This window comes from Lytechinus variegatus, chromosome 16 (genome assembly GCF_018143015.1).
Source record: "Lytechinus variegatus isolate NC3 chromosome 16, Lvar_3.0, whole genome shotgun sequence".
Classification (NCBI taxonomy): domain Eukaryota; kingdom Metazoa; phylum Echinodermata; class Echinoidea; order Temnopleuroida; family Toxopneustidae; genus Lytechinus; species Lytechinus variegatus.
In genome coordinates this window covers 8523627-8538730 of record NC_054755.1, presented here as the reverse complement: position 1 = coordinate 8538730, position 15104 = coordinate 8523627, and the positions used below count along the sequence as shown (strand labels likewise).

Genomic DNA, 15104 nt, shown 5'->3' with positions numbered 1-15104 from the left:
TGATAGGAGGATGACGACGACGACCGTTTTGGGGATGTGGACAATGAATAATGAATATGATTAAAATGAGAATGGCAAGGGTGATGAGATTGAGAATCAATGTGATAAATATGTTATAAAACTTGGGTCTGAAACTTTTCAACGAATTATCATCACGGCCACCACCAACATCAAACAAGCCAAACTTCCCTTTCAAGATGGCGGCTATCTATCTGTGATAATTAATATCAAATTTCATTGATTAATGGGAACCTGATTTTTATTGTTTTCATAATTCGATCATTGATATATGACATTTACCTGTAAAAATGGGTGTTTATATAAAAGCTTTCGCGCAGAAAAGAAATTTTACAAAATGAACTCAAACAATAGTATAGTTCGTCACCAGCCAATCAAATGCCTCAATTTAAGTAGCTTTTAACAGTCACCATACTTTTGTTAATAAAACAAGTTTATGAAACTGGACAGAGGATGAGGAAGAGGACGGTGATGAAAAGACAGCTGTTATTTGAACTCTCTCATACATTAGCGTACGGATGGGGTGGAGCTTGGGGACTCTGCCCCCCCCAAAAAAAGAGAAAAGTCTCACGACCAATAAAAATGAGAGAAAAGGAAAAAGAAAAGGGGTAAATTGTGAAATGTGATGTAATTAATTGAATATTGTGAAAAAATAACTTACACAAGAAAAAAATCATCTTTAAAAGAGTTGCAGATTTTCACTCGCTCTCGACTTTTTAGAATATTTCCCAGATACGTCATGTAATATAATGCCTCCTCAATTCTTCACATTACGTCACTCTTATATTTGTGTTTCATTTTGTTTAATATTTGTTATTCTATCTCTTCCCCCCCCCCCCCCCCTCTCTCTCTCTTTCTTTGTATTTGAATTATTTTATTTAGCATTTCGAATACAGGGAAGAGATGGACGGTTTGAAGGAGCGGGTTCGAGTTCTAGAGGCAATTCTTTCGGAATTACTCGGTAAGCACAGCGACCCCCCCCCCCCCAGTTTCATAAGCTACTGAAATCCCAAAAGGAGACCAGGGCCCGTCTTTCAAATAGTTACAATTGATCCAATCAATTTCTACTTTATAGAAATCCATCCATAACATTTTTTTCTACAAGAAACTAGCAAACAAAAAGAATCACACTGAATCTCCAAGATAATAATGTACGTATAAATAAATTCATCATTCATATCTACAAAACATTTTGAACAAATTTGCATTTTAGATGTTGACGTTGCTTGCCATCCATAGTTGTGATTGATCGGATCAATCACAACTCTTTGTAAGATCGGGCCCTGGAACCAATCACCCATTTGTATTGTTCTTATGAAACTCCTAATCGTTTCAAATATTGTAACAAAGGCGATGCAAACTTTTCTTTAAAATCAGGTCTAACGACAACAAATCCTCGTTTTAACGGTATTTAATTACAATAAAGATATGGAGCTATTTGTGTTTAATCAGCATTGATTTGTTAAGAATGTTATTCATATTATAACATAAATTCGATTCGAGGTAAAAATGAGAAAAATCAGTCCCTGAAATATATGTAGAGATGACATTGGTGGGATGGTTCCATATTATTTAATAAGGAAATATGGATATTGAATCTTGTATCGTGAGTGAGAAGCAGCGAAACTACGGATGGTCATTAGGACGAATTGGACTGCGTTCATGGAAATAACCTAACCATAATGTCATTCAATATACAATACGTAAAATATGCTTTTGTACTTCATTTCGTGAGATTTTAATGATAGAAAAAATACGATAATTCATTCATTCATTCAACTCTTACATCCAACTTACAGGGTTTGTTTTGATGTTTGTCTACTTAAAATCATTTGCTGGGGGCACGTTATTAGGACAATTTATTACGTCAACAGAAATACACTGCTCAGCTAATTCGATAACCCTGACTTTGCAAATTCAAATGAAATCTTTATCAGACATCATGACTTGAACAATATATATGGGAAATACTTGTCTAAAATGCATTTCCAATTGTCGATATTGGCAAATGCGTGAAAAATGTCATTATTTCCATTAATCTTGTTACGTCCCATCGTGCAATTCGCCACATTTGAATCCGATACACCTATTTGTGGTGGACGCATATTGGCGTGCCTCAGGAAAATGCTTCCGGCTTGGCAAAAATAGTATTGTTATTCTGATGTGTACATGAATGTTCACCAAAGATTAGCAAAGTACCATAATTATTTCTTTTGGCAGACATTTAGAGTCATTATTTTTTTAGTGAAGTGACAAAATTTGAATGTGCCTTTATTTAAATTATTTTTCTCCGTCAAGGCTTTGTTATGATGAAAATAGAAAAGTACGCATTATGGTTTCCTCAAAATTCAACCTAATCATTAATATTTTTGTTCGAATATTGAACGAATTACTTGTCACTGTACTGTAGGCTTTACAAAGATAAATATGTTGTTGTTTGTATCCATTAGACATGAGTTTAGATTCATATTATTTTCGACTTCTGCTGGTTAATGTATCACGATGCATCAATTTAATAACTATTTTCATCTGAAAGTTGTAGATCTGAAAGGAAGCTTCAAAGATTGTAAACATTTATTTATCAAGGACAGACTAAATTATCATTTTGATATACCGAGAAATGATGGCAAAAAAATTAGTTGAAGGGAGCTTGGAATGACAAAACTTCGTTATCTTTTATCCAGTTTTCATAATAATCGGCTTTCCTCTTTTCATTAAAATCATTTGTTTGGGGAGGACGTGGCCTTGCAGTATGTTCAGGAGCGTAGGGTCTAGAAAGCATTATAATAAAATACAAAAATAATTTAGTTGCGTGGTACACAGCTGTCGAATGGCCGAACAATGATTATCATTTTAAGTGATGACATAGATACATCAAATTGGCAACACGAGACAACCCGGTTGGCGGTCGCTAGCTTCATAGAATATTTTTATTCCTTTGCATTAAGGTCAAGGCGGAAAGGTTGCTGAACGTAGCCAGAAAATCCGCACCGACAAAAGCGAGCCCCCGGGCGCAAAGTGAAAAAAAAATGATGGAAAATGATTTGGGTGTCCAACTTTGGGGATTTTAGTTCAATTATTTCCATAAAGTCAATTTCGAAATGTGTTCATATGTGATTATGAATAGCGTACAGTTGGTGAACTTGCAGCCACTATGGTGGTAATGGTACGCTTAATCCTAATCCTAAAAGAAAACTTATGCCTAAAAATGCAACCTTTTTTATACATTTTCTTTGATTTTGTCTATTATTTAGCATAACTGGTTTGATTAAAAGAATGATATGAGTCTGACTAGCGTGTGTAATTGTAACAATGGGCCTATATTACTACTACTACTACTTCTACTACTCCTACTCCTATTTCTACTACTACTACTACTACTACTACTACTACTACTATACTACTTCTACTACAATTACTACTACTACTTCTACTACTACTTCTACAACTACTACTTCTACTTCTACTACTACTACTACTACTACTACTACTACTACTTCTACTACTACTACTACTACCACTACATACTACTACTTATTCTTCTACTATTACTACTACTACTACAGCTGCTACTACTACTACATTTCTTTCTTTTTTTACAATTGAAGGAAGTTCTGAGTACAAATTGTTTTTTTTTACGTAAGAAATTACCCAGGTGATATGAAAATTGCAACTGCAATTCTCCCTCATGAACGACTTCGCAAATTAATAAGAATTTCTCAGAATTTAGACAACGAATGTATAAACAATCTTTCTTGCTAAACTATTTGCTCAAATTCATTTCGTTGAAAATTTTGTAATGAAAACAAAAACATGCCTTCGTTCTAGTTTTTACATTGTTGCTTTTTTATGACAAATGTCAGTATTGATAGATGGAGCAACGTTATAATAGGTCCTATTTACTGTGCTCATAGAAATTGCTGCGCAATTGAATGCATTTTTTTTTACCATATTCACTATGATTTGCTTTTGTCAACGTAGGTGAATCGTCTGACGTAGACAAGCCAGAAGCAGTTTATATGGAGGATGTAAACATCTACAATTTATTCTGTAAATCACATCAGGTCAACAGTCAGCTGTTTTGAATGATATCATGCGTAAAGTAACCTGTCATTTCATTACGCCTTCAACTTCCTATGATCTTGTTTTCCCATTAAGGCTAACGACTGTCTCCACTTATTTTTGCTCATCCTAACCTCCACAGATTCCAAAAATGCCGAGCCGGAGATTGGGGATGAGTATTCAATTGAAGAGGATCTGTCGTCGTCCTTTGGAAACCCGGGCACTCCAGGATTGGACATGAACAGCGCCCCCTCACAGATGTCCAACGATAATAAACCTCACCTCCAGGAGGTGCTGGTTCCTCACCAACCGCTGCCACCGCTGCGAGAGGTTACACCTCAACACACGACTCATAATATCCCGTACATCGATCCTGCTACGCTACCTCGCAATGACCCGTTTCAAGAAGATATGCTTGCACCCGATCACATCATGGTGCCTTTGAACGAAACAGCCATCTCACAGAACACGAAACCCGATAAAGATGAAATCCCTCCTAAGAAACCATCGTCCATCACCAGCACGAGGCAAGGAAGCAGCAGCAGTAGCAGCAGCATTAGCAGCGCTCTTCTTGTAGATGAAGGAGGGGAACCAGATGATGCCATCGGTGTCTCTATCAACAGCGATGACACAGTTCAAGACACGAGCCCGCCAGCAGAAAACGACGGACAGAGTGCAGCACACTTCCCCGATGTCATCGAAGTCGCAACCGAATTCCCTGTTGAACATTCGATGACTTCAACGATTGAGGGCGGGTCGTACCTCATCTATAGCTCCAGCGATGGCGGTGCGGACGATGTGTTCCCCGACAACGGAGAAGAAAGCGATAGTACCGACCCGTCTCAGGTCCGTACCGAGGATCAACCAAAGCGACAGGGCGGCAAAAACAGGTCACCTTTCATGAACACCATGACGTCACAGAATGGACACAGTGGGGACCTAAACAAACCAAGGTGGAAGGTAATTCTCTTGTTTCTAATTTTGTTTTGTAAACAATCGAGACAGTGTGGACCACCACGTCAGGGCAGAAGTAATGGAGAGGCTGTCTCAATGGACACTTTTTGTTCAGGTAGCTTTAATAACAAAAGTCGTTTTGCGGTTTCGTCGTTTGCGAGATTTCACCGCACCTTTCCCTACATATAATTTCCATGAATTTGGGAGGTATATTTGAGGATGTAGTAGAAATCGGCCATCGGCAAGACTTTGAATCTATGATCTTGTGCTGATACATCACAATAAGCATGTCGAGACCGCCCACTGGGAGCATAATCTTATAATGATTCGCATTTACATCCATAAGGCACATTTTGTGCAATATTAACAGGTTGATATCACAATATCACATTAAATAACACAAATAACTTATTAGGATTAAATGGATACTCAAAACGTGTTATTAGTGTTTTTGTAAAAACGTTTGTCTTAATTCTTTAGCTTTGCAGCAGATTTTCGTCTATAATCATTAAGTTATAATTAGAATGCTGCATATTTTTTATCTGACTTTCCGACACAGATTTTCAAAGAGCTAATGGACCTAAAAACCCTGCGTGGAACGGTCGACGGAAAGCGCCCTCGTCCCAAAGGCAAGGGGAAACCTAACAACTGTATCCTTGACGGATGCCTGTGTCTCAGGAAGAAAGGCTACACAGAAGACGGCATTTACTACATAGAAAACTTTGAGGGTTCTGGCAGGCGAGGAAAACACATACGGCTGTTCTGTGACATGACTACAGAAGGTGGCGGATGGACGGTCATACAACGCAGACAGGTTAGTTAACTTCATCGGGGGATAGACCGTTTTGGTTGCTCTGGAAAATGTTGTAGTAGTAGTAGGCCTAGAGAATGTATATAGAATGTCGGTAAATTGCCAATTCGTCCACTGCCAACTCGTCCACTCACCATAAAGTCTACCTTCATTTAGTTTAATGCCATTCCATCGATCAACTTTTCGTCTAACAACCATAATTTTGGTACAATAACCATTTGGTCCAATCATCACTTCGCCTAATTACCAGTTCATCTTTTACAATTTCGTCTAATAAGCAGTTGGTCTAAAACCCTTTTTCTTTCATTCATTTTGCACAATTAACACTTTTAATTAGACCACACGGTATATGGACTGAATGGCTATTGGACCAACTGGTTATTAGACAGCATGGCATTAGAGTAAATGAAAGTAGACCATGTGGTCAGTGGACGAACTGATGGTAGACCAAATGATAGTAGACGAGTTAGCAATTGGACGAATTGGCATTAGACGAATTGGAAATAAACCAGAATGTCACCTAACCACAACAAGTGGAATGCCTCTGGCCGTCTCACCTGCATCACGCGGTTCAATATAGCAGCAGTGCTGACTTTGAAAACTACTCTAACTCGCACAAGATGTTCAGTGATATATGGTTACTCTTATGTTCACTTTTTATGAACTAGACCAATAAACTTACAGAGATATGATGGTTATTCAACAAAAAAAACCCAACATGGCCAAAGTTCATTGGCCTTACATGACCTTTGACCTTGATCATGTGACTTAAAACTCGCACAGGATGTTCAGTGATACTTGATTACTCTTATGTCAAAGATTCATGAATCAGATCCATAAACTTTCAAAGTTATGATGGTAATTCAACAGATACACCCAATTCGGCCAAAGTTCATTGACCTTTGACCTTGGTCATGTGACCTGAAATACACGCAGGATGTTTAGTGATACTTGATTACTCTAATGTCCAAGTTTAACGAACTAGACCAATAAACTTTCAAAGTTATGATGGTAATTCAACAGATACCCCCAAATTGGCCAAAGTTCATTGACCCTAAATGACCTTTGACCTTGGTCATGTGACATAAAACTCATGCAGGATGTTCAGTGATAATTGATTAACCTTATGTCCAAGTTTCATGAACTAGGTCCATATATTTTCTAAGTTATGATGACATTTCAAAAACTTAACCTCAGGTTAAGATTTTGATGTTGATTCCCCCAACATGGTCTAAGTTCATTGACCCTAAATGACCTTTGACCTTGGTCATGTGATATGAAACTCTAATAGGATGTTCACTAATACTTGATTAACATTATGGCCAACTTTCATGAACTAGGCCCATATACTTTCTAAGTTATGATGTCATTTCAAAAACTTAACCTCAGGTTAAGATTTGATGTTGACGCCGCCGCCGCTGCCGTCGGAAAAGCGGCGCCTATAGTCTCACTCTGCTACGCAGGTGAGACAAAAACTGATATCACCAAGAGAAAAAGGGACCCAAAATTGCTCAGTATGGTCATTTTCTTGAAGGTAATGTCTCAAATGGTGAAAATATTAGCAAAACATTGACAGATTTTGTTACCTTTTGCGTTCGCTCTGAAAAAATCTGATCTTCTCGACAAGCATAATAAAAGAAATTGCCAGTTTGCAAGCAGAGGTCTCCAAAGAAGTAAATCATACAAACCGAATTTATGGCATTTTAACCTTCATCTGATATAATTATCTTAAAGGAGAATGAAACCTTTGGAACAAGATAGCTTGTGTGAAAACCGAAAAATAAACAAGTGGAATGCCTCTGGCCGTCTCACCTGCATCACGCGGTTCAATATAGCAGCAGTGCTGACTTTGAATACTACTCTAACTCGCACAAGATGTTCAGTGATACATGGTTACTCTTATGTCCACTTTTTATGAACTAGACCAATAAACTTACAGAGATTCACCAAAAAACCCCAACATGGCCAAAGTTCATTGACCTTACATGACCTTTGACCTTGATCATGTGACCTGAAACTCAAACAGGATATTCAGTGATACTTGATTACTCTTATGTACAAGTTTCATGAATCAGATCCATAAACTTTCAAAGTTATGATGGTAATTCAACAGATACACCCAATTCGGCCAAAGTTCATTGACCTTTGACCTTGGTCATGTGACCTGAAACGTGCACAGGATGTTCAGTGATACTCGATTACTCTAATGTCCAAGTTTAATGAACTAGACCAATAAACTATCAAAGTTATGATGGTAATTCAACAGATACCCCTGATTCGGCCAAAGTTCATTGACCCTAAATGACCTTTGACCTTAATCATGAGACCTGAAACTTGCACAAAATTTTCAGTGATGCTTGATTACTATTATGTCCAAGTTTCATGAATCAGATCCATAAACTTTCGAAGTTATGATGAGAATTCAACAGATATCCCCAATTCTGCCAAAGTTCATTGACCCTAAATGACCTTTGACCTTGGTCATGTGACGTGAAACTCATGCAGGATGTTCAGTGATACTTGATTAACCTTATGTCCAAGTTTCATGAACTAGGTCCATATATTTTCTAAGTTATGATGACATTTCAAAAACTTAACCACAGGTTAAGATTTCGATGTTGATTCCTCCAACATGGTCTAAGTTCATTGACCCTAAATGACCTTTGACCTTGGTCATGTGACATGAAACTCTAATAGGATGTTCAGTAATACTTGATTAACCTTATGGCCAAGTTTCATGAACTAGGTCCATATACTTTCTAAGTTATGATGTCATTTCAAAAACTTAACCTCAGGTTAAGATTTGATGTTGACGCCGCCGCCGCCGCCGCCGCCGTCGCCGCCGCCGCCGCCGCCGCCGCCGTCGGAAAAGCGGCGCCTATAGTCTCACTTTGCTTCGCAGGTGAGACAAAAACTAGTACAGAGTAATTTCAATTGCTTTCCCCAATCCACCTTTGTTCCTAGAATGGGACTACGAACTTCTACCGAGGTTGGGATGACTACACCAAAGGCTTTGGTTACCTTGATGCTGATTTCTGGATCGGAAACACCATGATATACGCCATCACCTCACAAACAAGATTCATGATCAGATTCGGTAAGGACTATCACCACCGGCGTAAATCCACTCTGAGGAGTGGGGGGGGGGGGATGATCGACTTTTTTGACGATTTTATTTTTTTCTGTCGATCTCACACTTACGTATAAGCACACACTCTCACTGGCCCCCACAGACCCCCTTACAAACCTTTTAATATTTATTTTGCGAGCGAGCGAAAGAGCCAAATATGATATTTTTAAAGTTTTTAATCGCATTTTCTGACAGTAATTCTAAAATATGAGCGAGCAAGGCGAGCAAACCAAAAATAACCACTTTTTGGTTTTCAATCGCATTTTCAAATAGAAATTCCAAAATATGATGGTTGTTTATGACAGATATTCAAATATTTTACTGGGGGATATTTGTACACTCCACCCCCCCCCTCCAAAAAAGTGTGGGGGTATATATATATCCCCCCCCCCGGATTTACGCCAATGACTATCACAATGGTGTCTCGTGTCCTGATGGAGTTCCATAATTAAGATATTCCGAACTTATTTGTTAAAGTATATTAGGCCTGTGCTAACGGAAAGGGAACATAAATATAACGTAATTTTTCTTCTCAGAAATATGGGATATCTGATAACCACGATAGGTTTACGTCCCAACTTTCTCTCTCTCTTCAATAAACTTCCTCGCCTTTATTCCTTCTCCCATCTCTTCTCTATTACTCCTTTTGTGTTGATCACTTGAAGGTTGACCCACCCCGATTCCAATGACAGGCATCCGGCGAATTCAGCATTCAACGGGTTCCTCTGGCTTGAGGACACCTGACATTGTCACATCAAAATTAATGATATGCAAGCTCGAATCATACAACGTTCAAGACAAATAACCGAGAAATTATCATCACTTTGACTCATTCTCATTTACCCAATTTACAGAATTCACAGATTGGGATGATCAACTGGGTTACGCAGAGTACAACAGCTTCCGGATCAACGATGCGAGTGATAACTTCCGGTTGGTCCTCGGTCAGTACATGGGAGGCAACGCCGGGGATGCCATGACATATCATAACAATACGCAGTTTTCTACGAGGGTAAGCTTACGACATGAAACCCTGATCGCATTTTTTTTTCTGTATGCCGAATGATACAAATCACACGTGGAATACCATTAGAAAGTGAAAATGTACTGACAATTGTACACCGTTTCCAGAGAGGGCGCTGTCTTGTGCCGTTCCTGACAGCGTGTATAAGGGTAAAGCCAGCCTGACACTTGCACGATTTTGTGTCACGCATTGGCACGACTCAAGTCGTGCCAGTGCACAAACTAGTCGTGAACTGGCGTTCGTGCCCCCAAAATGGCACGACTTGCCACGACAAAATCGTGGCCAAAAGTCGTGCAAGTTTCAGCCTGGCATAATAGAGGGTTCCCGCTCATCAACGTCCGGAGGATTTTAAAACAGAGTTAAACGCATTGACAATCCCCCCCCCTGCAACTAAGAAGTCTTTGTCGAAAATTGGTGAACCGGAACAGCCGGAAAATGTAAATGTATTTGTGAAAGATTTGCTGTTGTTTGTCATGACAGGAGTTTGTCAACACATTTACTCGTTCTTGAGGATGACGAGAGTGATAACTAATTCCTAGTTGTAATGGATACAGCTAGAACACACTGTTTTAATATACAAAATGCATCTTCCTTTAAAATCAAAATTTACATGCAAAAATTTATTTTGAAAATTATATTCATCGTTATGGCTACTTTCACTGACGTCCTTGCCATGTTTACTGAAGATTAAACGATATTTTCTTACAACTTTTTACATCATCACATTGATACGTCTTAGAAGTATTAAATATGATTATCAGTTGCAACTCACCAATGGTAGTGATTGGATTGAACTTAGGAACTTAAATTTAGGGTGACATCTTTTCCCGTTTTCCGAAATACGCTCAAAGAACCGGCAATCTTATGGCTAGAACATCTAGTCATCTACTACACCTGCGGACAGCAATACAAGTCCAAATGGTCCAATACCTCTATCGTCCGAATACACGAGCTACTATACACAAGTTGGCTTCTAGAAAAAAGAGCTTTAAAGGGATTTAAAACCATTTAAAACCCTTTTAAACCCCTTAATAGACTTAAAAGTCAATTCAAAAGTCTACCCCGCTTTCTTTTCATGGTTAAGAATGAAGCATTGCGTAATACAACAACTATAGCACCTAAATAATGAGTGATGATTCCAGTGAAAGATAAGGCTAATGACGAATATTTAGCACGTGTGAAAGCAAACTATAATATGATTAGAATTACGAACGCTAATCACAGTCATGATCACAATCGCAATCATTATTACAATGACTATTCAGGATTCACGTGTGAAAAGGCCTTACATTGATCAGTCACTTTCCATTGATAGTCATTGAAGGCACCCCCCTTTTTTCTCTCTTAGGGGCGTTTCAAGAAACTTGCACCATTGCAAGTCTATTTTCAGTCCCGTAATCAAAAAATATATCTTGTAATTAATTGCAAAATTGCGAATGGGAGCTGATCTGTTTCTTGTTACAAGGAGTGTGATGTGATTAACTACTGCATTTTTTTTCCTGTTTTGTTATTGTAACAAAATATTTCCAATTGATTGCAAATATTTTCTTGCAACACCCCTGGAACTGATATATTCCAAACGATATGCTCCCCATTGATTATGACTGTTTGTTGCAAAAGATTTAATATATGCTAAAACACTCTTTCTGCATCATTTAGCCTATCGAAATTAACAAAAAATATGGTTTTTGTCATCCCTGGCCATTATAGTTTAGTTCCCAGTTTGTTTTAGTTTTGTTTTGTTTTTAATGAAGTAAAGACGCTCTATTAGGCTGGCATGTAATAGCGATTCAGCGATCACCGTAAAAAGTTCCCAAGTTAATTTGTTTTATGTGTTTATCCTTCATACTTCGACAGGATCGTGATCACGATTTCTCTATCGGCAACTGTGCCTTCCTCCGCCAAGCCGGTTTCTGGTTCCGCGGCTGCAACAAGGCCAATCCCAACGGTCGCTGGCTCGCCCGGGCAGACGCCCGTGGACTGAACGGTGCGGTAGTGAACTGGGGAACGTGGGAAGGTCACAAGTATACTTACTGCCTCAAGTCCTTCCGGATTATGATCCGTTCGCAGAACGCACTGAGTGCGATGACGTCAGAAACGGAAGAGAGGATGGTCAATCGGGACGAACACCGCGGGCGGAACGTTGACGAGGCAACGCGCAGTGCTCGCAGACAAGAACGTCTCGAACGCCAACGCGGTAACTGAACGAACTCGCGGGTGCTTTGATCACACGGACAGACATTTCCGATCCCCCGGGTCCGATCCGCTTTATAAACAGTAATTATGGTAATGAGACCAAATGTAATCCTACACAGAGACAGAAGAAATGGTAGATCGATCGTGAGGTAATTATGATGTGAGATGTGCCTGAAAAAAGTGAAGCTGGCAAATCGGAGGCAAAATGAGAGACTTTAGAGGAACGAAATTGCTTGTTGCTGACTGAGACTGCACATGCCGGAAGAACGTTAATTTGTATCGACAGATACCGAGACAGAAAATAATAGTTTTCGTGCGGTTGAGTAGTAATGGATTCGACTAATCAACTAATTATTAGATAATCGGAATAAGTTTCCGATGCTTTTTATTCCTGTGTGAAGTTAAATTTTAACGTAGATTTAAAATATCACCCTTAAAAATATGCATGAAAAACAAATTTTAAATTCGCATTCGATTTAATTAAGTAGTTATAAATCATAACACAAGTGTCCTAAGAAGCCCTAATCATTGTTTGGTATTCCTTCGATATTGATGTATTGTAGTCATGATGTATATTTTATATCCAAAAAACGAATGTTTCGTCTAGAAATTTATTTCTATCCCACTGAGGGTTCGTAAAAACGATGACGAAATACCATGGAATTACAGTGTTAGTCAATCTTCTATGTTTACTTGTTTATTGGAAAATGTTCCTTATAAACGTTAAGATTATGAAGTCTGAGTCAGTATTTTCTCTTAGTCTCATTTCTAAAATCGTTCATCTATTTTGGTAATTGCAAATGTTGGAATTCGACGAATGTTTTTAATAACAAGCAGTAGCAGAATAACGCTAACCATCGCTTAACTTCTTTGGTTCGGTTGGTTAATGTTTTCTATTTCTGTGGCATGTTGAATACAAGATTTAAAAAATACATGTGTATTTTGTTAGTTTGCTTACAAGGTATTTTGTGGAAATATCGTATAAAATGCTCGTTATAAAAGGCTGTTTAAGTTGCGCGTAAGTTTCGGGTGAATTTCTATGGGCAGCCACAAGGGCCAGTCATAAAAGTGGAGCTTGTACTGCACTAAACCGGGCGTTTAATTTTGGCCCTTATGACTACCCATAAAAAATAACCAAAACTAACGCCCAACCAACACAGCCTTTTATAGCAAACTGTAGAGAATCTGCAGTAATGGTAATGGGAATTATACGGGATAAAAACAGCTTTTAGCAGCCGATCGGGGAAATTTTGATGAAAATTCCGCAAGCAATGCTCCTCCCCCTCCCGCTATTGGTGATAGCTGGATCCGTCAAGGTATTAGGTGTTTGTGAATGATACAATCCGGTGTATTTTGATATAAGGCAAGTCAATCCTAAATGAGATGTCATAACCAACGAAATCACAGGTGTATAAGGTACTGCGTGTTTGATCCGCTAATCGGCCACTCTGTCATCTTCCTGTTTGGTTTCATCCCACAATAAGGTTCAGTCTAATCCTACTGTTTGTTTTTCATTTTGCCCATCCATAATTTCTACACCGAGTAGTACCAAATTAATTGACTCGGAACAAAACTGACTCCCACCTGGCGCCATTCATAGTCACAACTGACATGATTGACTCCATAGAAATATCAAGGTTTCGCAATGAATATCCTATTGTCGTTTATTTCTTTATATATTTTTACAAACGTTTTAATCTGCATGTTGTAAGAATACATTGCAATGTTTCTGCAAAGTGTTGACGCCTTGAACGTTCGTTGGTATATAATATATTGGCATCTTTCCGTACACCACGCCGACTTGATTAAAATCTTAAACTATAAAAATTGGAAAGTTTAATACCACCGAAAGGATAATCATATAAATGTTCTCATTCTCTGCTATAGCTCACAGCATTTTTTTTTTAGTAGAAGTGATTATCCCCCACCCCCTCTATGGTTTTAGCAGTGTATTTAGAATTTGTAAAATTTAGCCTGTCTGGTAACATTGCTTTCTTAATTTTTGATTCCTTGTACATACTGTAATGAATGTGCCTTACCATGATTTGATTACTCATTTTTACTGTAATATCCAGCTATTTATGTACTTTAGTTTGGAATAAAGATACACTGAAATACTGATTTTTTAAATGTTCCATAACATTTTTCTGCCTTTTTTTCGGTTCTTTTTATCATTTTGTCATGTTTGTATTGAATTTTTTCGGCAATAGATGGTCGTGAAGTGTAGCTGTTAATCAAACCTGGGTCTAACTTAAGATTAAAGGAGTATTTTAGTCAAAATGTAATGGATGTATTAACTATTAAAATTACATTTATATTAGATTCAGGCTGAATTCAGCATATTACACTACGAGAATTTTCATCAAATTTAATGTAAAATACACTGCAAAAAACTCCGGTGTTGTTTTAATACCAGCCCGGAATCTATATATGTCCACACCAGAGAAGTATTGAAACAACACCAGTTTGGAATCAAACCGATGCTGTTTTGATACTAATTGGTGTTGTATAAACACCTATCTGTTGTCAGACCAAAACGAAACTGCAGGTGTTGTTTAACACTTCTCTGGTGTGGACATATATAGATTCCTGCCTGGTGTTAAATCAACACCATAGTTTTTGGAGTGTAAGAAAGTTATGTCTGTTAACCCATAACCCAACACTCTGACCACTGTAGACTTGCGACATAGGCCGACTTGAATAATGATACAATTATTTCCTATTCAATACATTATTTCCGTTATGATAATATTACTATAAAAAAATAGCTAAACAAGTGATTTCCCTTTAAAACATTCTAGTTCTCTATACAAATGGAATTATAGATTTTTTCTGTATCATTAATAGTTTTCTCTAATGGTATATTATTTTGAAGACTAGCTACTTATATAGAACACACAGTCAACATG

The 15104-nt window shown here is 38.1% G+C and overlaps 1 protein-coding gene across 1 annotated transcript; it reads left to right on the top strand.

Moving 5' to 3' along the window:
- Positions 1-904: 904 nt before the first annotated feature.
- Positions 905-14037, top strand: LOC121430100 (tenascin-N-like). Its single transcript, XM_041627374.1, has 6 exons — positions 905-979; positions 4223-5040; positions 5594-5848; positions 8810-8942; positions 9830-9987; positions 11857-14037. The coding sequence occupies exons 1-6, from the start codon at positions 922-924 to the stop codon at positions 12202-12204; spliced, it is 1770 nt and encodes a 589-aa protein (XP_041483308.1). The 5' UTR covers positions 905-921; the 3' UTR covers positions 12205-14037.
- The last annotated feature ends 1067 nt before the right edge of the window (positions 14038-15104 follow it).